The sequence below is a fragment of the Megalobrama amblycephala genome, linkage group LG20 (genome assembly GCF_018812025.1).
Source record: "Megalobrama amblycephala isolate DHTTF-2021 linkage group LG20, ASM1881202v1, whole genome shotgun sequence".
NCBI classification, from domain to species: domain Eukaryota; kingdom Metazoa; phylum Chordata; class Actinopteri; order Cypriniformes; family Xenocyprididae; genus Megalobrama; species Megalobrama amblycephala.
The window spans coordinates 23237009-23264842 of record NC_063063.1 but is presented as its reverse complement, the minus strand read 5'-3'; the positions used below and the strand labels follow the sequence as shown (position 1 = coordinate 23264842).

Genomic DNA, 27834 nt, shown 5'->3' with positions numbered 1-27834 from the left:
TCCAGTACTCATTGCCATGTGCTGTTTAAAAAGCATAGTACAGCCACTAAACAAGCACTTTAAATAAAACCTTTAATGAGAAGGTTTCTCAGCCAACAGTATCAACTAACATGTCAATAATTCAGTCAAACAGTATCATTTCAGTGGTTAATGGGTCCCAAACCAAAAACAGCTCACATTTACAAAATTAAAAGGCTGTAGTTTCTACACTTCAGTATGAACTGATCATAACCACAAAATGAAAACGCAATGGACTGCCGCTGCTCTGAAAGTTACTTTCAATCTCCGTTAAGACTAGTCCTGAAGAAACTCATCAGATACTATACAGCACTCTCAAAGGGCCATCAATACTGCAGCAAAGCCAGAAATTATACCGATATGTTTCAGATATCATTTAAGCTTTCTTCTTTTAAAAAATTATATTCTAGACTGTACATTATACAGTAATGTTAAATCGTATATATTTCATCTTATATCAGTGATATAGAGGTAAATCAAGTCGACAAGTTTATCAAACGTTAAAAATCAACAGATTCAGAAATCATACAGGTGAAATAACACTGGTTTAAAAATATACATGTGAAAGGGTTTCTAATTGTGTGCAAGAGAATTGAAAGACTGAGAAAAGGAGCAGAGAGGCATGATGGGACGGACAATTATAGAGGGGGAGAGGAAGTAAGAAAAGAAATGGGTGAGAGGACGAGGGGAGGCACAAAGGAGGCTCAGAGGTTGCTGAAGAGCTCGTTTCTTTTGCTCCAGTCCATCTGCGGGGCTCTCTTGTTGGAGCGTTTCTGGTGAGCTAGTTCCTTGGCCTGTTGCAGCGACATGTTCAGAGATAGTCCTGCACCGTCACTTGAAGCCTTCTCTTTTGGTTTTTTCTGCAAACGTATTATTATTATGAAAAATCAACATTCTAGACCGTATGGTCTCCATATACTCAAGAGTGTGTGTGTGGACACAAACCTCTGGTGCTGAGGTGCTGGCTGGAGCTGCAGAAGTGGAGGTGTTGGAGGAGGTGCTAGAGGTCGACAGACTCATAGCTACTTTAGGCTTTTCCTCCTGGGTTGCTTTTCCATTCACCTGCTAAAAAGGAAATATAAGACATTAATATAAACATTAACATAAAAAACACAATTAAATGGATAATTCACTGTTCCAAACCTGTATGCATTTCTTGAACACAAAAGAAGATATTTTGAAGAATGTTGATAACCAAACAGTATTGGTTCCTACTGACCTCCATTCCATTTTTTGTCCATGCAATGTGTCAATGGGAACCGAAACTGATAAGCTGCCAATATTCTTCAAAATATTTTTTATTAACCCTCTACTGCACACATGTTGATGTCACATGAAAAAAAAAAAATATTCCACATAATTTTTTTGGTTCATTTGGGAACATTTTATTGATAAAAACATTTTTGGCCCCCCACCCCAAAATATTTTTTCGTTGCCTCAGGGCAACGTTGTGCAACAATTAAAAAAAAAAAACGATTAATCGCGATTAATCTTTTGCAAAATAAAAGTCTGTGTTTACGTAATGTATATGTGTGTGTTCTGTGTATAATAATTATGTATATATAAATACACACACATTCATGTATTTATTTAAGAAAAATGTTATATTTATATATAAAATATTTATGTTTATATGTAATATAAAATATATATATTTATAATACATGCATATATTTCTAAACTTTATACCTGTATGTGTGTGTATTTATATATACATAATTATTATACACAGAACACACACATATATATTACGTAAACACAGACTTTTATTTTGCAAACGATTAATCGCGATTAAAAATTATCATCAAAATCCAAAAAAATTTTTAAAAAATGTCAAGAAATCATTAAGTAAAAAGGGAAAGACACTTGAAAGACATTGATATATTGAATCTGATACATGCATAGGTCTGTATCATGAAGTGTCATGCCATAAAATGTACTTCATGTAATAAGATTTCACTGCGTACAAAACTTCTAAAAGCAGTTCTTCTCTGCTGTGAAATAGAGGTGTATGTTACACTTTTTTTCACATCACTTTGGGTGTTCCCGTGCACCCAGGAACCCTGCATCTTCCCTTCTTATAATACATTATTGCCAATGTGAGGTATTGTCCAAAACATCCTCCAAAAGTATCCCTTATCGCACAAAGTTGCCCTGAGGCAACAAAAAGAAAAACTGAATTTCTGAACATGCAAAATAATTTTTTTAATTTATAAAACCTGACAAAAGGCTTCTCTACGCCTTCATACACACATATTTCTATGTACAGTTCATGTCATTTTAAATAAGATTACTAAAGCAAATAATCTTGCCTTCTCACACATTGTGCTCCTGTGACCATGTGTCAGAACAGGACGTCCCACCTTTAAATGGTGCTTGATAGTGATTCCCACAACTTACTGGATTGTTCTTTGGTACTTTCTTGACTTTCTATTTGGTTGTAATCATTTAAAGAAAAAATTACTAAACAAATTTACAAAACTTTTTGTGCTGTAGAGACTATCTTTCTAAGTGCAGTACCAAAAACAAACCACTAGATGGACTCTGAGTTTTATTCAGTTCACAATCTGACTATTGGCCTGTCCCCATACCCACACTTGCGGTCTTGGCCATTTGAGAGTGTGTGCATGGTTAACCCAGATCTGATAAATGTCAAAGCTTAAATCCACACTCCATCTCTAAGGTATGTGAAGCTATATAATATACAAAGCATCCCATCATTCATCACGTTCAGGAATTTATGTGCCCGGATTCACGAGATGCCAAAGAAAACTTTACAGCATATGTTAAAATTAATGAGAGATAATTTTGCAGTAAAACATTAGGTGTAGATGAGTGAATGTATTTTGTAAAATGTTCTTTTTTTATTTTAGAAGCACCACAAATTGTGTTATCTGTTAAATACGGACTACTGAATAGATATTTAAAAGTTTATCTTAAAAGTGTAACATACTAAAAATTAAAATGTGTAAATAATGCTCTGTACTTGCATTTTTACAACACTATGTTGTATGTGTGATCCATCAGGTAATCAAAAATTCTACACACACACTTGTGGTCTTCACACCCACTTAAACACTTGGGCCAAAAACAGGAAATACGTCGTGTGAGTAGGCAAATGGTCAAGTCTAAACAACGCAAGTGTGGGTTAACAGGCACTGTGTTCAGTAGAAACAACTCATTACATCTGTAAGTGGGGTCAACAAAGAAATTATCAACAGTTACATTTTTGCTTATGTTTGAACAAAGTTTGATTATGTCAAAATTATGTTTGATTAATTTGAACAAAGAATAATTAGCAAGTCAGAAGGCTGAAACACTCAGATACCAATGAACTGAAAACTGTTAGAAAATACTAGATCCTCAATTCAGGTCTACACATCATAGTTTTTATACTAACACAAACAACTTTGGTCAGTCAGCATGGGAACCTGATGTAATGCAGATGAAACGAGTCGTTTCAACAGAACATAGTCAGACTTACCCGAATAAAGCCAAAGACTACAGAATAACACAAGACGCTTCACTCGTATTGTTTTGAATGGGAGAAAGTGTAACGCGCAATATGGCGGAATAAGTCCCGCCTTCTAAATAAGAGCCAATCGCCAACTGGTAAAGTCATCGCGTCACTTCAGCTGCAGTTAGAATCACCGGTTTCTATAGAAACAGTCAGACTCGCGCCTCCGAAGAGACGCGCATTTAGGTCTGCGCACGCGCATTAGCTTGATCCTGCCTAAAAAATAGTTTTTTTGTCATGATTCGAGCGTTTAGAAACTAAATTTATGAGCCGGTCGTTGTTAGATTGCATTGGTGATTTTAAATATGAAATTTAATCGTAAGGTTGGCGAACAGTTTTGGAGAATTTGATGTTTCCCCGCATGGGCGAGGCTAGCCCCTTTTTAGGGGTGCTTCAGCACCCCTAAAAAGGAGCTCAGCACCCCTAAAACTTGGAGTAAGAAATGTTATTCTAAAATTTTTGTTCGTCTTTTACAAGGTTAAATAATGTCCAAAACATACTCTGTAGTTTGTACAGTATGTGTTAAGGATGAAAATGAAAACATTCCCCTTAGCAAATGATGTCATCCTCTTCTCTTCTTCTACTAAGTTCTCCTCTGTACCTGCACCGCTCAGCACGACCGTCATCCAGCGCGAAACACGCAGAGTGAGAACCCGTTATGTAGTGTTGTGAATCAACTAAGTTGCTCCAAAGCTGTGTATCACACTTCTTTCCTTTTACCTAGAGTTGTTCCGATTCCGAAACCATATCGGTGAGTAGCCTACTGGAGTCAGTATAAAAAAAAATATCCCCCCTGGGTGATGCTACTCCTCAAACCACCAACAGAGCATATAAAATACCAAAAATATAAATCTTTTTTTAAAACATCGCCAAGTAAAACGCTGCGTTTATATAGAACTGTCTCTTTACGACCACAACAAACGGGACACTTTTCAGACGCGTATTCCGACCTCGCCTCAGCGCCAGCCGCAAGTCAAACGAGCGCGGAAAAGGTGCAGGTGACGACGAGGGAGCTTCAGTTGAACAACAGTGAACCGCGGTCAGATGAGATGATGTCAGGCTATGTCGGTAAAACTCAGAAAAATGAACACGACTGTCCAATCAGCCGTTATACTGTGCTCGTGGCGCGCACTCAAGAATTGCATGCGCAAATGCGCCGGCGCGCGCTGCATAATTACTTTATTATAGCTTAAATAAAGCGCAAAAGAAACTGCGAGCAATGACCGTCGTTGTTCTGTTGTAAGTTAAGTCATGAAATTACCACACATGCGGTTAAAGCTGCCTCAAAACTGTGCAGGCATGTATTTGTTGACATGGTTTTAAACCTATTGTTATCCAATTTGTTGGCCTTAAAACGTCTTAAAATGCACATATGTACACCAGGGAAATCTAAATGTTCTCGGGGGAGCATGCCCCCGAACCCCCCTAGCATACTACATTTTCTGATCTCGGTAATTAAAACCCGGCGTGCGGCCCGGCTTATTCTATCTAATGAAATCTGAGGTAAACGTGCATTTCTCCAAATGTGCGCACTTTCGGACTAAAAGTTTTGTGTGTATGCACTGTGATCAAAAATAAATGGGACCAAACACGATTGAATTTGTGTCTCGTTATTCAATTAATAACTAGGCTAAAAAAAAAGAAAAAACATCTGGATTTTGGAGTTAGTTGAATCAATGTTAAAATGATAAAGTTATTTTTCAATAGACATATTTTTTGTTTTTGTGTGAAAAGAGGGTGGGTGGTGGCAGTGGGGCTCATTGGGTGCTCAGCACACCTAAAGCTCTGACCCTAGAATCACCCCTGTTTCCCCGTTCAAAGAGATTGCATGATGCCCAGGATGCCCGAGAGGCGTTTCAAAGATGGCCGCCGAGTGAAATGACTTGTCTTAAAGGGACTTTGATAAAGCTCAGGGTAACGTATCCAGAGATTTGAAATTCCTATAATTTTCAAGCTGTTTGTGAGGGTTAAAAGATCATTTTAAAGAAACTGAACACATTTTAACCAATGAAATATTTCAGAGCTGAGCATAACTAAAAGACAGTTAAAACTTAATTTAATTGAGTTAAGTTGGACCAACTTAATTTTATTGAGTTTTGGTCCAATTAAGTTAATCTAACTCAATTTTATTGGTTCAAAATCACCAATTACTTGATCTAAAATATAAATAAACAGTAATATTGAGAAATATTATTATTTTAATTTTAAATAACTGTTTTCTATGTTAATATATTTTAAAATGTAATTTAATCTGTGATGGCAAAGCTGTTTTTTTATCAAAATTATTAAAAATGCTGGCGCTGACTGGCAGCTTTTCAAAAAAATGTTGGCAGGGAAAGTGTTAATATTTTTGTAGAAACCTTGATACATTTTTTCAGTTTTGTTGCACTATATCAGGAAATTAAAATGTGCTTGTTTTGCCAAGATGTAGTTGTCAATGTAATAAAAACAGTCCTTGAGCTTTTCTGGTATGTAACATTTCTAATGTTTCATAGTCCTATGATGTAAATTAAGGAATTTAAAAATATTTTTTTACTTAGTCATCTTACCATCTCCCTGTGAATTTACTGACATCCTCTTAGTTCATGGCTCCCATTTCAGAACATTTGATGTAAAGCACATGACCCGCAAATCTCAAAAGTAAAGATGGATTTACAAGACTCAAACTCTTTGCTGTCTAAAGCTGTGCAAGAGGCAGAATTCAGAGCCAGAGAAACACCAGAGGGTGAAAGAGTATCTGAGAAACGCCAGTGGTACCAGGTTTAGAGCTTGATAAACTTACATGTTTCTGTGTTGTGTGAAGAAAAAGAGCAAAAACTCTCCCGCACACCCTTGAGATGTTTTATCTACCAGCAGATACCTGGACAGAGAGCCTCCATTAACTCGAAGGAAGCAGCGATTATCTGGTCCAGGTTATCATTCTCTCACAGCAAGTCTAATCTAGCAGTGAGAAAAGTGATAGAGAAGAGCTGGTAGAGAGAAACCAGGACACTGCATTAAAAGTGTCCTTAAATCTGGTTATCAGACACCACAGATTTACCCTGGTCCTAATGCTGCCTGTCTAATCCCATCACTGACGCTGGGACACCACTACACTTTAACAGCCAATAAATGTGATTAAGCAAATTTAGCAAGCGCAAATAACTGAAACGCATCATACGACTACTTTACGAGAAATGTAAAGCGTCACACGCGTGTTCGCTTGACACAAATGAAGATCTGAACGCACGCATGTAGCCTTTGAAACTCTGCTTCATTTATCCAAGAGCAACACGCGTGCCAGAAGTTGCTCACCTGATCTTCTGCATCATGACTGGGAACTGGCTCTGGGAGTGGACCTGAGAACAGAGAGGGACAGAGGACGATACATTCATTAGACCTCCTATAAAAACAAGTGTCTGCAGATGCATTTTAAAGCTTTAGTGATCAGATATATTTGTCTCACAGTTCAAATGTAACCTGAGGAAAAAGAAGGTTATGAGACTCCTTTAAGCCTACATGAAACAGAAGTTGCGATAATCTTTTCTTGCCTTTTATGACGTACAGTACAGTCCAAAAGTTTGGAACCACTAAGATTTTTAATGTTTTTAAAAGAAGTTTCGTCTGCTCACCAAGGCTACATTTATTTAATTAAAAATACAGTAAAAAACAGTAATATTGTGAAATATTATTACAATTTAAAATAACTGTGTACTATTTAAATATATTTGGCAAAGTAATTTATTCCTGTGATGCAAAGCTGAATTTTCAGCATCGTTACTCCAGTCTTCAGTGTCACATGATCCTTCAGAAATCATTCTAATATGCTGATTTGCTGCTCAATAAACATTTATGATTATTTTCAATGTTGAAAACAGTTGTGTACTTTTTTTTTCAGGATTCCTTGATGAATAGAAAGTTCAAAAGAACAGCATTTATCTGAAGTACAAAGCTTCTGTAGCATTATACACTACCGTTCAAAAGTTTGGGGTCAGTAAGAATTTTTATTTTTATTTTTTTGAAAAGAAATTAAAGAAATGAATACTTTTATTCAGCAAGGATGCATTAAATCAATCAAAAGTGGCAGTAAAGACATTTATAATGTTACAAAAGATAGATTTCAGATAAACACTGTTCTTTTGAACTTTCTATTCATCAAATAATCCTGAAAACAAAATATTGTACACAAATATTTTGTACAATTGTACACATTAAATGTTTCTTGAGCAGCAGATCAGCATATTAGAATGATTTCTGAAGGATCATGTGACACTGAAGACTGGAGTAATGATGCTGAAAATTCAACTTTGCCATCACAGGAATAAATTACTTTGTGAAATATATTCAAATAGAAAACAGTTATTTTAAATTGTAATAATATTTCACAATATTACGTTTTTTACTGTATTTTTAATTAAATAAATGTAGCCTTGGTGAGCAGACGAAACTTCTTTTAAAAACATGGAACCAATCTTAGTGGTTCCAAACTTTTGGACTGTACTGTATATCTGAATAAAATGGCTTCTGGAATAAGAACAAATTTGTAGGGCGGGACTGGAGTTCGTCCTCGGGACCTGAATGGATTGTAGGAAGTTGGGCGTTGCTAACTAAATGGAGGCAGATCTGAATGCCAGTTTGCAGTCAGTTGCGGATGATGTTTAGTCCCACTCATTTCACTAGACATACGTCATGAAAATAGTAGATGCAAATTTTTCTTTGCATCTACTACAGTAATTTGACAGGAAGTGAATGTACTTCAACATTCAGTAAAAAAAAAAGAAAAAAAGAATTGTCCATTTGTCCATTTCATGGTGATTTTAAGATTATCAGTAAAGCTTTGTCATGGTAAAAGGTGAATTTTGTGAATAAGTCTGACTGAGGTCAATAAATCTGTAATATACCAAATAAATTCAATTAATAAACCCCAAAAAAGAACCAATTTTACCTAGTGCTTAATGTACATGGCATAATTTTGGCCACTTTCAGTAAAGACAGTTTCATTAATTATAATGGAAGTGAGAGATTTTATTCATGTTATGAATGTTATGTATTTGTTTCTGTCAGGTCAAGCTACATATACAATTGACTGCCACTGCATTATTATATTACTACTGTTCAGTACTTTGGGGCAAGTAAGATGAAGAAAAGAAGAAATTAAGTTTTACTGTATTTTTGTATCAAATAAATGCAGAAATGGTGAGAATAACATTTACAAAATTACAGACTCCATACATTTGAATGATAGATTATGCAGAAAAAAATGACATGAAATACTTTGCATTTAAACTAAATTATTTACTACATGGTTATGTAACACAAAACATTTAGGGGTTGAACTACCAGCAAAAATAACTAGCCTATATTTTGTGATATATAGTGTGATTTACTCTAATGTAAAATTTTGGTCATACTGCCCATCACTACTTTAACTAAAATGCCATTGGCAAAAGGGTTTAGATTCACAGCACAATGTCTGGACTGTGTGTTTCACTCTGGGAAAAAGAAACAGGAAACAGGCGAAAAGCCTTTTAAGAATTGAATGAGAATAGGAAAACATGGCTATTGTGGTTGAAATAATAAAAGATGAATAAAGATGTGTGGAAGCAGCTGTCAACATCCTTTCAGTGAAAAATGGAGAAAGTCCAACAGCCCACTGGCGAGCTCATAATAACAATGTAGATTGGGTAATAATTTTCTCATAAATCATAAATTTTTTCACTTACTATTTCACCTGTTGCTCAAAGCCTGATCTCCATGTTAATATATCATGTTATGCTACCTCATATCTGTGGGGTGGCTGGGCTGTCAACAGGAGTCGTTTGCCTGTCTGGCATATTTAGGGTGGGGGTGATTGACTTCCCCCATTTCTCATACTCTTGCCATGGCCCTGGTCACCATGACGACATTCTGGCAGTGCGTTATTGACTTTGGCTAATTCTCTCATGTACAGACAGTGTCACTGCAGGCCTCGAGTTGATGTTTAACCAGCAGTCTGTTACTATGTGAATGCGTGTGCTTAAACGTTTGACAAAGTGAACAAAAGTTATTCTTGATCAGCAAAACCACACTAAAGGTCAAGGGTGAGATGGACAGAAATCCACTTTGCACATGCAAAAACATGCTACAGCGGGTTAATTTGTTACGCTGGTACCTGTGAGATGTTTCTCGGTTGGGAGGACATCACAGCTTATGAAGAAGGCGTCTGTCTCTGGATCCACCACCAGCATTCTGGTCTCATCTCCTCCTGCCTTAATGGCCGCCACCACTTCTGAATGCTGCATCGTGTGCACTGGAACGCCATTCACCTGCAGAAACAACCGAACATTAATTCATACACTTTGAAACAGCGAGAGACAATTAAATAGTGATAAGGAAGAGAATTTGGCAGGAATCTAGGAAGTCCCTATTCATTCTGGCATGTCTGGATATTTAAATGAACAGTAGTTGCCCTGGAACATTCAAAGCGTGTGGATGAAGCGGTTTTGTAGTGATCTTCAGCGGACATTTCATTATTTTTTAATAATTTTATTCATTACAGAAAATAATCTGTGTAAGATACTATAGAATTACTTGTTTATTATTGTGTTATTCTATGAAATTTAATTTTAATATAACATCATTTAAAAAATAAAAATTGCATTAAAAAATAACTAAGTTTGTAATAAAAAATATTATTTACTTTGTCAATTACACTTTGTTCATTTGTGATTTCTTAGTCAATTTAATTTATTGCTTTAAAGTAATTTAATTTTAATGTAACCTTCATTTTAATGTAATTTAAATATAAACATAATTAAATTAATTATTGTAAACATTAAAATTTATTTTAAAAGATCATTTAACTTGTAAATAAAACTACTGTAATCCATTTGCACTATTCACATCAACACAGCGCTGGACTAACTTTGGCAAGGCACAAAGAGTTTTTGTCACTTTATACATACTATAATATAGTATATACCAGGAAGACAAAGCAAATCTCCTTTCTCTGACAGTGTTCAACTGAAGTACTTATGGGTCAATAGAAAGACTAATCCCATGACCAGGACTTGTTCTCAGAGAGGAGGCACCTGGGAAAAGACTGAATCTTATAATGCCAGAGGCTAAGGAATCTGTGTGGGAGATTCAGGGCAGGAGTGGGCCCTTAGGAATGCTGATCCCACTCTCCCGTTCTGCAGGCAATTAAAACACAGCGGACAAACAACAGCCCCCTTATTTGTCCCTTAAACACAGCCCTGTGACACACACACACATACACACACACACACAGAACAGAACAGAGGAAGCAAAAAGGAGAATTCATCTCAGCGAGAGTGAGAGGCATACAGCCATGTTTTTATCATCATTTTCAGGTAAAGCCATGTGACTCCACATGATGCCTGACATTTAAATGTCTCAGCTCTCCGGAATCTGAGATGAGATGCGGGAAATGGGAGTGAAACTAAGAACAGGGATCCTTAGAGTGTGAAAACACTCAGAGCTTTCAAGCACGGCTGCTGAATGAAGCCAGCGTTCAAAGAAAAGGGTTTGGTGGCATTCTGAAGGAAATGAGACAAGTCTTTAAAATGAAAAATATTCTCAGTCTGGCCAAAGAAGACTAGATTTGCAGTCGGGGTGAACAACTATGCCAGTCTTTATACAGTGACGGGGCATGATTTTTTTCAAAAGTGTGAAATTTCTAAAACTGTGAAAAACCACATGGCCACAGACCCGAGTTACAAGTCAGCTAAGGCCAATTCACCGTGACCCTGATAACACTGCATATTCTGACATACTTTTAATAAGGCCACTTGGCATTTGGTTGGAAAAAAGTGACGCATATCACATCATTAATAATTAGCTGTTAATCTGTTATCGGTTCTTGTACACAATACACTGTTGTACCTGAATTTTCTGGGAAAGGATTCTGTTGTAAAACACGGTTCACACTAGTAAATAACAAAAATGTGTAGCCTACAGAATGGAATTAAACACAAAAATAGGTCTTTTATTTATATTTATTTGTCTGACTTTCTTCATATCTCTTTCCACAGTATTAACATTAATTTTGTGCAATGTGTTTGAAATGAGTCAATCATAAATGCAACATAAACGGGGCATTTTTCTCCCTTTCGGCCTTTCCTGAATTTTCTTTGGGGTGTTTGGAACCTCTATCGCACAGCCGTAATAAGTGGATTGAGGCCGGCCTGATATCAGCAGCGAGAGGGCGGGTGGCTTGAAACCATACGTGGCTCTGACCTCTCCTCAGGTGTTCAGTAATCCCAGCACTCCCAGAGAGACAATAATTACACTGGCCACTCCTTCACTGATAGCTAATGAGATTAACGCTCTGCAAACAGAGTCCAAACCGCTCAGACATTTAACGTTAACACTCTGTGTAAGTATAAAATTATATGTGTAAAATAACGCTGTTGCTCTAAGATATGATCTTTGATTGTTCCAATGGTGGGAGAAGGTTAATTGAGATTATAACTAATAGTGGTCGAACCATATGTTTTTTAGTGCCTGATGCCAATGTCAATATTTAGAGAGCAGGATGTCTGCTGGCTGATATAATGTCACTACACACATAATACAATTTTATGACAGAAACTGAGATGTAGAAATTAATTGAAACACTTATTTACTTAATTTTTTTGATAATTTGGTCATTTTGCTGCAATAGCTTTCACAGCACAGGAAGGCTTTATTTGGCACTGAACTAAATTTACCAACAACAACAAAAAAGCAAAGAGTAATAAAATAAGAACAAATAAACAAACTGCGCACAAATTAATAGATTAGGATAAAGAGACAAATTAAATCAACATGGCTTTAAGTTTTTGAAGTGGGTCTAACAGCAGGCTAAGAAAATTAAAGATTAAAGGATTAGTCCACTTTTAAATACACTTTTCCTGATAAATTTACTCACCCCCATGTCATCCAAGATGTTCATGTCTTTCTTTCGTCAGTCGAAAAGAAATGAAGGTTTTTGAGGAAAACATTCCAGGATTTTTCTCCTTACAGTGGATTTCAATGGCTACCAACAGATTGAAGGTCAAAATTAGTTTCAGTGCAGCTTCAAGGGCTTTGAACGATACCAGATGAGTAATAAGGGTCTTATCTAGCGAATCGATCAAATTCTCACTTTCCGCTTCCGCATTCTTCATAACGCTTACGCTGAATGTTCTACGCGTTCTACGAACGCGGCGCCAGTTTAGTTTTTTCCGTAACTTGAATAGGGAAGGCGTAGGACATTCAGCATAAGCGTTATGAAGAATGCGGAAGCGGAAAGTATGTTCAAGGCGATATTTTGTTTATAAAGCATAAACGGTTGTATTTTTTTCGAAAATGACCGATCGATTCGCTAGATAAGACCCTTATTACTCATCTGGTATCGTTTAAAGCCCTTGAAGCTGCACTGAAACTGTAATTTTGACCTTCAATCTGTTGGCAGCCATTGAAATCCACTATAAGGAGAATAATCCTGGAATGTTTTCCTCAAAAACCTTCATTTCTTTTCGACTGACGAAAGAAAGACATGAACATCTTGGATGACATGGGGGTGAGTAAATTTATCAGGAAAAGTGTATTTAAAAGTGGACTAATCCTTTAATGCTTACAATTAAAGTTACAAAAGCAGTGAGTGATTTTTGTCTTTTGTTCTTTAAGTAACCTGACAGACAGCAGCAGGTTTATTAGGCAGCTGTCACTTTAAGAGCTTATGCATTGATCCAATTTACGATTACACAACATGTGCTGTCTTTCTCAACTATTTACGTTCCCAAACTGACTGTGTTTACCTGAATACTCGCCAAGATAGGCATTTTGACATAAAGTTGTGTGAATTTGACCGTTTAAGCATAATACGACACGAAAAACATCTCATTTTGGTAAATTGCGAGCTGTTTGAGAGGCTACTTTATGTGCAAGCCACTTATATAGATCAGTGATGCGCACCTTTGGTGTGAGCATGAAACCTGCGGGAATGAGTAAAATTCGAAGCGAATGAGACGAGTGAGTGACAGGAGTGTGGGTGTGTGTCAAACTGTAAATTCGCATTATGAGAGAAAAGAGAGCGAGAACGCGCAGATGGTATCGGTGTATCGATACTGCAGAAAAGGAGTATTGGAACAGTTTCAGATATTTCAGTATCGATACATAGCGAAATATCGATATTTCTGACAACACTAGTCTTCAGTATTACAATCTTATTATCAGTGTTGAAAACAGTTGTGCTGCTTAATATTTTTGTTGAAACCATGATACATTTTTTTCTTATTTGAAATAGAAACACTTTGTAACATTAGAAATGTCTTTACTGTCACAATTTAATGCATCTATCAGTGCGTGAAAGAGAAAAAAAGTTGTATTACTTGATTACTACACATTCCTGAAGTACACACACACACACACACACACACACACAGTAGTTTAAATTGCTGATTAAATATGGTGTATTATACCTGCACTATTTTATCTTGGGGCCGAAGTCCAGATTTCTCTGCTGGGGAGTCTTCATCCACCGCCCTGATGTACTGGCCAGGTTTCGTCTTCTCTGTGTGCAGATTAAAGCCATATCCGGTGGCACCCTTCTTCATGTGACAGAGACGTGGACGCAGCTCATTCTTTGAATCCTACAAAGCGAAAACCAACAAAACAGGAAACTATGAAAAAAACTGATACTCTGATATGTTACACAAACACACAAAGCAAAACGAATAAGGAAAATTTTTAATGATATCAGTTACATATCACATCAAGTCTTAATCTGTAAATGTAAAATGCAAATGTAAACTAAACTAGCTAAGAATGTTGTACACAGGCAACCATCCTGATTCCCTCCACTGCAACCACATTTTCCAAAAACAAAAACTGTATGGCTCAAATCAATCAAACCTTCACCACACACCACAATATTCTTTCACTTCACAAATGTGCATGAGAAAATCACAACCTACAGAAGATCTTCCAAAGCAAAGCCACCCACCCTAATCGATACGCAATAACTGAACAAACAAATCACCTGCTTCCTGGAACATTCAAGCTTCCTCAATACACTGAGCAACACTTTCTAAATAAAACCACAGAAAATGAAATAATACACAAAGAGATTTTTTAAAAGAGAGAAAACTTGTATACCATTTCAAAAAGCACTCAGTACCGTCAACATCCCGAGATGAAGCACTGAAAAGTAGAAGTAATGAAACTGACCAGTCATCTATGTACTTCCCTCTTTAGCAAACCAGTCTGTGATATATGGCTGAAATTATACAAACAGATAAGACAATCAAACATCTACATGCTGTACACATGTACATATTGATCTACAGATGAGGCAAAGGAAAGACACATGAGCCAGCAAAGAATGAAAACAAATATGGAAGGAAGTTTGTTCTTATTATAACATTTTATCATTAGTTTTTTATAAAACATAAAATGAAAATCATTATTATAATATAGTTTAATACAGTTTAATGTTTCGTCTTATGAATCCCACCAATAATGTTCAACCCTTCATCAACACTAATAATAATAATAATAATAATAATAATGATAAATAAATACTGCTGCTACTGACGTTGTTGTTATTATTATTAATTATATTGATATAGCTGATATTATGCATCCCCACAGCCCCTTAAATAATGCTGAAGTATAATAATAATATATTAAATATTTATTTATTAATAATATAATTCTATATAACAAACATTTATAATAATAATATTAAAGATGCCCTAGAATTAAATATTGAATTTATATTGGCATAGTTGAATAACAAGAGTTCAGTACATGGAAATGACATACACTGAGTTTCAAACTCCATTGTTTCCTCCTTATATAAATCTCATTTGTTTAAAAGACCTCCGAAAAACAGGCGAATCTCAACATAACACCAACTGTTACGTAACAGTCGGGATCATTAATATGTACGCCCCCAATATTTGCATATGCCAGCCCATGATCAAGCCATTAGACAAGGGCAGAACGTCTGGATATGCACAGCTGAATCATCAGACTAGGTAAGCAAGCAAGGACAACAGCGAAAAATGGCAGATGGAGCAATAATAACTGACATGATCCATGATAACATGATATTTTTAGTGATATTTGTGAATTGTCTTTCTAAATGTTTCGTTAGCATGTTGCTAATGTACTGTTAAATGTGGTTAAAGTTATCATCGTTTATTACTGTATTCACGGAGACAAGAGAGCCGTCGCTATTTTCATTTTTAAACACTTGCAGTCTGTATAATTCATAAACACAACTTCATTCTTTATAAATCTCTCCAACAGTGTGTAATGTTAGCTTTAGCTACGCAGCATAGCCTCAAACTCATTCAGAATCAAATGTAATACATCCAAATAAATACTATACTCACATGATCCGATGTATGCAAGCAGCATGCATGACAAACATCTTGTAAAGATCCATTTTGAGGGTTATATTAGCTGTGTAAACTGTGTTTATGCTGTTCAAGGCAAGCGCGAGCTCCGGGGGAGGGGGAGCACGAGAATTAAAGGGGCCGCAACCTATATATCGGTGCATAGTTAATGATGCCCCAAAATAGGCAGTTAAAAAAATGAATAAAAAAAAATCTATGGGGTATTTTGAGCTGAAACTTCACAGACACATTCAGGGAACACCTTAGACTTATATTACATCTTTTAAAAGGAGTTCTAGGGCACCTTTAAAATTCAATATGTAATTAAAAACACTAAATGTTAAAAAACACTGATACAAATCATGAGATTAAACATGATTATTAGTTATTTTAATCTTTACATTAACCTGTGTTATATGTTTAAAGCCAACTCAAAATCATTACAAGAGAATCACTGACAAAAACCATCTGCAAACCAATTCAACACAGAGGGAAAGTGTGTCCAGGTTGCTCATCATGATATGCTAACACTGATAATACCAAAGGCAGCCGTACAAAGCTGCAGTGTACAGACTACACACTTCCCGGGAGGGCTGCTCTTCTGGGAAACTGGATAGCAGTGCAGACTGAAGGGGTTTGCAACACTAGGGTCACTGAATGTGCTTGACACGATTAACAATACCTGTTCTAGCTGGGGGCTAACCACAGGTCACAGACAGACCTGACAATAGCAAAGGTATCCTCATTACTATCCCCAAAGAAAATGTGCCTGAATGTAGCTACTAATTAAAGAAAGAACTCTTCTAACAGGTGACTATGCAAATGCAAGACCTATCTGAGCTCTGATTAGCATAGGCTTAACCAGCAGAGGCCATATGTTACGCTAAGAGTTTAATCCCACCTGCTGAACACAAGGCAGCGACTAAAGAGTTCTGTTTTGGATGGTTTGTGGGCGGTGAGTGGTGTAGTGGTTACAGCACAGGGCTGGTAATCAGAGCCATGAGCTATTGCCAATAGTTCCCTTGATCAAAGCACTTAACCCCAGACTGCCCTGGAGGGATTGTCCCTGTAATAAGTGTACTGTAAGTCACTTTGGATAAAAGTGCCATCTAAAAGACTTACGACTCACTATGGGGTATCCCAAAAATGCTATGCAGTGTTGCTACAGTAGGTGTTTTAGCCCAAAGTCTCTATAGCTGAGTTTACATGGACCCTAATAATCTGACTGTAATCAGACTACTAGCATAGTCGGAATAAATAAAATCACATGTAACCACGTCAATCGGAATGAACTGTCCAAATCCAATTAAAATTTCATTCAGATTGTAATGGGTGGTTTAAACCTTTTCTAATCCGAACAAGAGGATTGAAAACCGAAACTGGAAAGTACTGCGCAATGATGCAGAAATGGCGTAATGACATAAAATGCAAGGATTGAGCTGTTGTTGTTGTTGAATGAAGAGTCATAAATGATTAAGAGAATGGTTTGTGTAATAAGCAGGTAACATATTTGCATATTTGTGCAGTGTGCACATGTCAAAAAAAATCAATTCTGATTTGAATCTAAACACGCACATCAACACATTATTTAGCGTTCATGTGAACACTACGTTCAGAATTCATTCAGATTAAAACAAAAGGTGTAAACATAGCTTATGATATTCTGGTCCATAGATATCACTTGGTTCTAAATCTATAGGATTTGCTGCCCTCATTTTTTCGCCCACCAGGTGAAAATCATAAGTCTGATAGCTTAGAAAAGTAGTATTACGCCTTTACTCAACAACCTGTACAATTTGAGGTATTATTAATTTTTGTAGCAAAACATGCAGGACGAGTTAGCTTTAAGAGTTGGCTTTAAGCACTGACCAAATTGGCAAGAGACTAAGTTTAGGTCTTATTTCACCCTGCAAAACTTTAACTTTCCTGCCAAAGTGCTGTAGCCACAACCAACTGTGTTTGACAGAAGGATCACAATGTCCTGAGAGGACTGGTCAGAAAAATTATACAACGTCATTCACTCTCTGGGTGGGTCTTCTGTAAAACAGTCACAATGTTATTTAAATGCCTGTGATATTACGCACACAAGTAAACATACAGGATCACTTAACATGTACTAAAAGATCCACCAACACCCTGTGATAAGATATACAAAGCTATCTGATAAAGACGTAGGTTGCTATCACTGTATTAGTTCTTCTTGTGTCTTCATTACTAATTACATGCAACCTCTAAAAACTCTTCTGCCAAAGGCAAATACGGAGTGGAAATTATGAACTGACCAGATGAGATGATATAGCTTGATATGAAAATCATGCTTGCTGCATTGTCACTGTATGAAAAGCAAAAGATACGAAAGCACTGTGTGAGCTGATGGCTCTGACGCATCACTGTTCGGTTGTGTCGGGTGTGAGTAAGGGGAGAATTGTGGGAGTTTGGGAAAGGACTTGGGTGTGGACTGCTATCTTTGAGAGGGGTTTGGCAGGGGCCCACATATTCACAATGCAAAGATGACATCATGCGCTTTGATAAGATCCCTGGAACGCTGCGCTCTGACTTTATGAAAGAAATCTTATCCAAAGCATAAGAAGAGAAGGACACTCAGTTGAGGATTATTTTGCATGTGATCAATGACACGATGAACGTCACAAAACCTCAAGAACACGTCTGGGTCATATTTTTCACTTTAAAAAGAAAGAAGAAATTATATTTGAATAAAGAATGAAGCCTATGTTTAGAACTATTATGATCTTCTTTTGCATTGTGACTATTTTCATGACATTTAAAAACCTTATTTATCACTAAAACATTCTCAATACTTATTAAAAATATATTTTCTTTTATATGTATTTTTATTTGTACTAACTTTTTTTACAGTGCTTTTTTTGTTGTTGATGAAAATGCCACAATTCAAAAAATTAATGCCGTTATTGCCTTCATAGGCAAAATATCATTTCTCATTTGTGTGTGTGGGTGCTAAAATGTGTTGTGGGCATGATAGCTTGTTCATCACTTGTACGTTTGGTTACAGAACGGTTATTACACAATTGTAAAACTACTGTTTATCTTACACAAGTTTAGATTAGTAAAAAAAAAAACACATTTGGGTTCTTGACAGAAGATACTTATACACTTGATATGGGCTTAATATAGATCTGTGTCTAACTACTCAAAAGAGCAGGAGTTTAATTTGAGAGGATCTTCTCTGAAATCAGTTTTCCGAGTGGAGCAGAACATCCTCAGCAAAAACTGAAATGACATAAAAGGAAATAATAAGCCTATTCTTTATATTTCATGAAGCCTTAGAACTTCTAAACGGAACTTCTAACAATAAACTAGCATTACACCATGACATTTGTGATGAGAGCCTGTGATCTCCAAAACATATAAACTGGTTGTTGTTATGCATATAACTCAGAGTTCCTTTTCTTTTCAGAGGTGTACAGTTCCTTTATGGAATATCATCTTTGAAAGAAATTCCCATTACTAGATAGTCTCCCTCTGGCCCTCCATTTCCCTTTGGGTTATTCAATATAGGAAGCTGAAGTCAGCAGAGGAAATCATTCCCCCTGTCCACAGTAGATGTGGGGGAGAGTCATTTTAAAACTACATTGTCTGACAAAGACCTTCATTCACTGCCAATCCTCCCGAGATGAAGACTGTCTGTGTGGCATAATATGAACCTGTAGAACCTGTGGCCTTCAAAGTGACTATTAGCAAAGAGATCAACCACAGAACAGGGTTGAATTTAAAGGGATAGTTCACCCAAAAATGAAAATTTGATGTTTATCTGCTTACCCCCAGGGCATCCAAGATTTTCTTCAGTAGAACACAAATGATGATTTTTAACTCCAACCGTTGCGGTCTGTCAGTCATATAATGCGTGTCAATGGGAGCTTCGTCTATAAGAGTAAAAAAAACATGCACAGACAAATCCAAATTAAACCCTGCGGCTCGTGACGGCACATTAATGTCCTAAGACACGAAACGATCGGTTTGTGCAAGAAACCGAACAGTATTTATATCATTTTTTTACCTCTAAAACACCACTATGTCCAACTGCCCTCCACATCCGGTGTGTGAGGTCTGAACACGCTTTGACAACGGCAGTGATGTCTCGCACTCATTGAAGCAAAGCGCGAGACATCACTTCCGTCATCAGAACGCGTTTTTTGACCTCACTAACAGGATGTACAGGGCAGTTGGATATAAATGATATAAATACCGTTCGGTTTCTCGCACAAACCGATCGTTTCGTGTCTTAGGACATCAATGTCTCGTCACGAGCCGCAGGGTTTAATTTGGATTTGTCTGTGCATGTTTTTTTGACTCTTATAGACGAAGTTCCCATTGACACGCATTATACGACTGACAGAAGGCAACTGCTGGAGTTTAAAATCATCATTTGTGTTCTACTGAAGAAACAAAGTCACCTACATCTTGGATGCCCTGGGGGTAAGCAGATAAACATCAAATTTTAATTTTTGGGTGAACTATCCATTTAAAATTGAATTTTAGGGGTTGAATTTTAGCCATAACTTTTAGAATGATCCATCTACTTGAATGCTCACATACGGTGAGATCATCAAGAACTATTTAACCAAGTTCAAAAACAGAGATTCTGAAAAATTGCAAAGCTCGCTTTTTTTTAAAGCCATTTATAAAGAATGAGGACTGAAATTTTCTAGCTTCAAAACAGGATGCAAAAGTTGCATAAAAGAATCATTTAAGTATTATATGACTTTTGCATTTGTTTCTAAACTGCCTAATACCGGACATGTTTGTGCGAGGAACACAACGAAATTTAAGTCACTATGCATCATAACATCAGATTATTGTGACCAGTATTACAGTATGCAAACTCATGATATTTCCCCAGCCATTTGTCACCACAATGAGGACAGTCTCACACCACATCCGAACAGCACACATAATTTACCATTTATTAAAAGTGTGCATAGATATGCTTTCACTATAACTGACATTCTGTTGACATTTACTCACCCTCAAAAATTTTTGGACAACACAAACAGCATTTTTTTGGACAATACAAAGTCAGCGGGGTTCAAAATAGCATTAGACCATGTGACTTTGACACAATTTTCTTTTGTGTTCGACAGAGGAGAGAGAGGTTTGGAACAACATGAGAATGAGTAAATGATGACAGAATTTTATTTTTGGAAACTGTTGCATATCAGCAAGTAAACCTGTTTGTCACAAGCTGTTTGTCTCATTGAAAGGCCCTAACCCAACCTGTCTCCAGCTCATGGCAGGCTTCAGTAAATCCTCCACCAACCCTATAAAGATACTACAGTTCAATAATACAAAGGTTAATGACTTTATAGCTCACTTTAGTAACTCATAATCTTGTCCTTGGTTTTCTCAACTCTTGAAGGACTGAGGTAGGGTTGGTGAAACATGAACTGATGACTGAAAACAATAATTATCCCAAACCATAACCTAGGTTTCCAAGTAAACAAGCTTTATTTCAACCCCTCCTACTACGTCATGTGGAGTACGGGCATTTTGGTTAAGCAAAAGCAATTTAGGAGCTTTTTTTTTTTTTTTTAATAGTATGACGCAAGATTGATTGCATAAATGTGGAGATGAGCAGAGCTGGCAAAGGTGCCATAAATATATTTACAGGCCGGAGGTTTTGGATCCAAGATGTGCACTTGCAAAACCTGACAGCCAATAATTAACCCATAGAGATCTGAAAACTGCCAACCGACAGCAAAATACATAGACAGGTACCAAGAGCAGTGAGGTGACGACTGATACGATTGGTAAAACTGCTCGTGTCATCTCAAAATGCAACAGACCACAGCAGGAAAACAGCGAACTTGTAACCAAGGAAGTGGTTTATTCAAATGTGAGAGCATCCCTCCCCATCTCACAGAGTTACACATTCAGCTTGAGTGTTTACTTTCGAATTTTTAGTGGTGAACATCTTGAGAGTGTGTGGCTGCCAAACACATTCGTAGATGTTATATTGTGTCTGCTGAAATGTATTGTTGTCAAAGCTGGTATTATTATTTTCGTTTTGTGCTTCAATGACACTAGAGTCCTATGAGTGGCTCTCAAGGCATTTCTATGCCATTGCTAAGGTATTTGGAAGTTTTTTTTAGCATGTTCCCATGGTGTTGCGATGGTGCTTTAATTGCTAGGTGGTTGGTTACAGACCCAAGTTTTATTAAAAAAAACAAAAAAACAAAAAAAACATTAGTTCTCAGGGAACCACCTTGGTGGCTAGTTCCTATAACTAAGTTCCTAGAACAACCCGGTACGAAAGCCCCTATTATTATATTTTATTATAATTAAGCCCTTTTTATTTTATTTAAAGAAGAAACCAAACCAATGTATAGTTGACATTTGAGGCTTAATGCTATCGAAAAGCAATAAAAAAGAAGTAGAATGGAAGAATGGAAGAGTGTTTTCAGCTTGCTTTTTATTTCTATAAAAATTTATGGCATGCAGTTGTTTTAAACAATGGTTTATGGCTATTCAAAACATCATTCAATGTAAATAGCGATAATCGTTATAAATAATCACAATTACAATTTCAAGGGAATAACTGACAATTTTTATGTAAATGGGAATAGTAAATAGTAAAATAGTAAAGTAAAAGTAAAATAGTAAAAGGATTTTCTGTCCATTCTATTGACCATCAGGCTAAAATTGCAAGAGATTTAGAAAATTAATAGGATACCTATCCTTAATAATCGGTACAACCTGAGGAAACATTCATGTCTGTAGCACAAATGGAAAATGTAATTTTTAATAATAATTTTATAATACATTTTTTTCAAATACCTAACATGAATATAATTTAAAAAGACAGAAAATTAGCTGGAAGAATATCAAGGCTAATAATAATTACAAGCTAAGAATAATTACAACCACCAGTCTGTAACATTATATCTTTATAAATGAATTAGTAAAACAATGGCAGTTTTAATATTAGTGAAGTTAGGAAGTTGGCCACTTCCATATATTTTCATCATCCATTTCAAAACAATCTAATAACCTGATTAATAAATAAAGCACTGAAAGAACAGCATAGTTCCTTTAGTGCAAAAACGCAGAACTAAAACGCCAATGACAAGCACACAATGTACTGACTGATATATCAACATCACATCACATGAATCAAAGAAAACCATTGAAGATTGTTCCAAGAAACACACCCTTTCTTTCCTCCCAAACACACCTGCATTTCTGAAGAATTATGTGAAGGAATCGCTATCAGAAAATGATTCATATGTTTGGAATGTCAGGAAATATTCCAGACTCAGACATTGATCTAATTTTCATAAATCGTCTTTTCTGCCTCTTTTCCATCATTTATCATTTAACACAATGCAAGCAAGCTGTCTGTGTGTAATCTGCTCTGAAAACTCATCTCAGTAAGTAAACAGCATCCCGCAGGGCACTGCCATCAAGAACAAAGCTAAGTCTGGGTTAAACTGACAGCTGATCCAGAGATGTTCCCTCCAGCAGCATTTTACTTCTGAATGATCACAGACAGGAAGGATGGGATGCAGGAGGGCGAGGGGAAAACGACACAACAGAAGGGCCATTCATGGTTGACTGAGGGCTTCAAATACACTTTGATAATTGCTGGAAAGAAATGCGATTACAATCCGTATTGTTCCAGAGACTCCAAATAACTGTTATTGACATCTCTGGGCCGCCAGGGTTATGATGATTAAAGTTATTTCTGGCTCATGCCACATAATCAGAAAAAGGACTGATAAACATTGGCCTGTATGCCATTATGTAAATGCATAACAAGCATCAAAACTGCACATTTGAAGTTTGCTTTTGCTGTGCCGGCACTTTCCAAAACCTAATTGACATGCCTTCTATAGTAACACTAACGTATAACTAACTAATAACTAGATTTCGATTTTCTAGAGAAAATGTAAGTGATGCTTGCCTGTGCAAAAACTCACTCACTGCCACAGTGGCAGAATGTTGTAGGTGGTTGCTAAGGTATTGCTAGGGGCTCAAATGTCTATGATCCTCTCAAAATAATCCACATTATTTGAGCAATCATTCATGTCCTTAGCACAAAGGATGCAGCACAAGTGATGCACCAACTTTTAATATTTAGAGATTTCAATGAACCTCCAACCCCAAGAATGAGCAATAGTAATAGAGGTCTTCAGTAACTTCTTCGAAACACATCAGAATCTGTTATATAGAATAAAAGGATCTCAGTTCTACTTTGTGGCTCCTTTCTCTCTAATCTTAAGCCTGCACCCAAACAAAGAGTAACTTTCCACAGTAACCCCCTTCACTGCTCAAGGATCTCCAAGGCCAGGGATTGAGACTTTATTGGGGTCAACTTACCCTGCTGGCTTTTGTCTTCAACACGAACAATGACAACTCAAGAAAACCATGAAATATATTTGGCACAATGTTTTATTTACTAATAGAGCTCCATCAAAACTAAAAAGGAGAAATCACTGAAATACCTCTAATGACTTTGAGTGACTACTTTTCAGTGCTTAATGAATGGAAACTAAATTAACGGGGATGATAGGATGATATCCTCTTAAAGGGATACTCCACCCAAAAATAAGGTGACTAGATGTCCTGTTTTTCCTGGGACAGTCCCATATTTCATCTCTATTTTTAGTGTGCCCTGACTTATTATGAAAAAAATCATTCTGTCATGCAAAAATAGCCTAATCAAAAGTAGCCAATGATGTCGTAGTATATTTTGTAGAACAAAATAACCATCCAATCACAATTCTCTATCGATTAACTTGCAGTTAGTGAAGACAGGATCCAACATCAGTATCAGTAATAGAGAGCGCGGATTTACGACGCGAAGACGCCGTAACTACTAGTTATAGCACAAAAAAAACAAATGAACATCAGAAGGTATGTATAAAGAAATATCATGCGTCATGTAATCGCTTAATCAGTGTTTCAATCCCAAATAAAAATAAAACAATGTCACGTGACACGTTACATTTACTTCAGGAAAGACATTCAGTGTCAATAAACTTGTAGGTTAGCAAGAGAAAATAACTCTACAGAGGAGCATTTTGATTAATATATGCACTATATTTTTTTATATATTTGTTAGTGACCAGTCTTGTTAGTGATATCTCATTTATTGTACAGTATATTTGAATAAATCTGATATGACAGCCACCATTTAAATATTTATATTTTAACAGCGAATTGGAGTAGAAACATAATTAAATATGTTGATGAGGAGCAAGGAGTCTTATCTCTGGCCGTGGAGTTTGTTTTATGATTACCAGGTTCATCTACATCCGTGGAGCGTGTGTTCTCGTTAATGAATGCATCATGGACAGCTGAAAAATCTTGACTCGGCTTTTCGTTTTTGTAAGACTACATCAATTTCTTATCTACAGTAATGGCCAAAAGTGATGTCCGGAGAGGATTTTTCTCAGTATTTTCTTTTAATGACCCTACAAATATATTGGGAGGAAATATACACACAATTCTCACTGAGTTTTGCACATGTGGTGTGCGTAATTTTTTCTTTTGGTATGACACAATTTGTTGTTTCAAATTTTATTTGTGCGTTATTACAAAAGTAACAATTGAGCGTACACATTAGTTTTACACTCCAAGCTCAACTATATCCTTACAAAATCTTTAATAAAATGTTTGAATAAAGGGCAAAGACGTCAATTTTCTGGCAGTGAGAAATCTGCTCACCCTACGTAAATATGAAAATTCTGTCATCATTTACTTACCATCACGTTGTTCCTAATACCTATGAGATATCTGAGAAATGTCTCAGTGTTATTTTGTCCATACAATGGGAGTCAAGGGGTTCCAAAGTTGTTTGATTTCCACAAAATAAAGTCATACAGGTTTGGAACAACATGAGGGAAGTAAATGATGACAGAATTGTCATTTTTGGGTGGAATATCCCTTTAAATGCAGCATAATATATATATATATATATATATATATATATATATATATATATATATATATATATATATATATACACACACACACATACATACATATATATACACATACATATATTTTATATATATATACCATGAAAGAGAATAAAATGTTGCCCACTTAAAAGGACTTCAGATTAACATCACAGGAATGAAGATAAAGCTTTTTATGTTCTTATTGCACAAGTGGTGCAAATCACTTACAGACCTTGTACTGCGTTACATAAATATATCACTTTAGAGCTATGCAAATGACCTATACACTCTAAATGATTATGTAATCTTAAAATTTCAACAGTGGTAAATGATCAGAGAGTCCAGTTATGACGCTTGATATGACGCGTATCTGATCCATGAGAAGATTTTGGCCACGCTGTCCACTCCTTTCTGCTACACAAAGCTTTTGTCAGAAACCTCCCAGTTATAATTTACTGGTAATTAACAATCCAGCCTAAAAGTAACATTGTACTGCTCATTTACTATGCATGATTATAGCTATGAGTGTTAAGTAATCAGGCCTTTAGTAGCTATGATGTGACATAATTTGGTTGATGGAGCTAATTACATTTATCTTTATCAAAAAGCTGGAAAACATGTCGTCATGCCCGACAGGTCAAGCTGGAAGTAATGGGAAAACCAGAGAGACCTGTGACGCTACACAATGAATATCTGATTTAAAACAAGTCCTCCAACATTTCAGAAGCACATCCACAATAGAAAAATTAATGCATTTTATAGCAAATTTTCTCTGGATGGCATGACCTCTTGTGCTCTGCTGGGAATATAATATATATAATACAGATATAATATAGAATAGCCTATGGTTCAATGTTTGTCTGCATCAATTAAGTTAATCAAACCGTCCAATACAAAATGGAATTTACACAAAAATGACTTGAAAATATCTCTTCTACAATAAATAGGGAGAATTCAGGTTGATTGGGACACTTTTTCCCAGTCATCTAAATAGCAAAACGTTTCCCGATCAACCTGAATTCACCCTATGTTTTCAATTTCTGAATTTAAAGTAAGAAAGAAAAAAAACAAAGGTTGTGTAACTTTCCAGCCAGAGACAAAAAAGTCTAACTAAAATGAAGAAACTGTACATTAAAGCAACGGTATTGCAATTAAAGTATTTTACTTAACAGATACACCACTTGAGAGAATTTGATTGAGTTTATTGGGCCCTGTCATCTCAATGCCAAAAAGTGTCCCAACCAACTTGGAATATACACCCAAACACACACCCTCGAGTGTACTGGGACATCTGTCAAACTTGACGCACGTGCTCAGAGAAGTTAACTTTTCCACAATAACATTTTAAGTGTTGGAAATTTGCTCATGAAAGCTGTTCATTTAGCTGAACTTACCTTGGAGCTCACGCTCAGTCTATCCATGCGTATGTCCCCGTTTGTCTCCGGGACGGGGGTGGTTTCCCTTGGTGTCCCGTTCTTCATCTCATCTTCATGGTCCGATTCAGCGCTGCTCGGTATTGGTATCCCATCAGTCACATACTCTTTCTGGCACTTCAAATTGTGCTTCTGCAGCAGTTCTGCTGTCTCTGCATCCACCACGACGAGCTCGAGTTTGTCCGTGATGCCTCGTATGCGGGACACCACCTGTTGATGCTTCTCGTCCTCCACATTCTCCCCGTTCACGATCGCCAGTTTGTCCCCGGCCATCAGACCCGCGGCGGCGGCCGGAGAGTCGGGCTCCACATGCCGGATGTACTGACCGGGTTTGTTCTTTTCGCCGTGGAGATGAAACCGTAGCCAGTGTCCCCTTTTTCTAAGACGCACAACTTTGGCCTGAGGTCGCTGGACATTTTGAAACTCTTAAGACTTACGGATACAGTAAACCAGCAGTCTGGCTAAAATGAAAGTAGGAGGCAACAACGAAAAATAGATACGAGAAGAGAAAAACTCTGCGCCGCCCACTCTGTGTCTTCACTGTGTTGCAACACACTCCAAGTGAAATCGCAGTTTTC

The 27834-nt window shown here is 36.6% G+C and overlaps 1 protein-coding gene and 1 long non-coding RNA gene across 2 annotated transcripts; both read right to left on the bottom strand.

Moving 5' to 3' along the window:
• Window positions 1-55: 55 nt before the first annotated feature.
• slc9a3r1a (SLC9A3 regulator 1a) lies at window positions 56-27834 on the bottom strand. The gene is given in 7 exon segments (XM_048171058.1): window positions 56-878; window positions 964-1080; window positions 6830-6873; window positions 9666-9819; window positions 13960-14130; window positions 27218-27615; window positions 27618-27834. Coding segments are annotated over 7 exon segments (1095 nt in total). The 5' UTR covers window positions 27673-27834; the 3' UTR covers window positions 56-722.
• LOC125255652 lies at window positions 1847-3640 on the bottom strand. Its single transcript, XR_007181957.1, has 2 exons — window positions 3503-3640; window positions 1847-2448 (listed from the first exon to the last, which is right to left on the bottom strand). It is a non-coding gene; the product is annotated as an uncharacterized LOC125255652 (long non-coding RNA).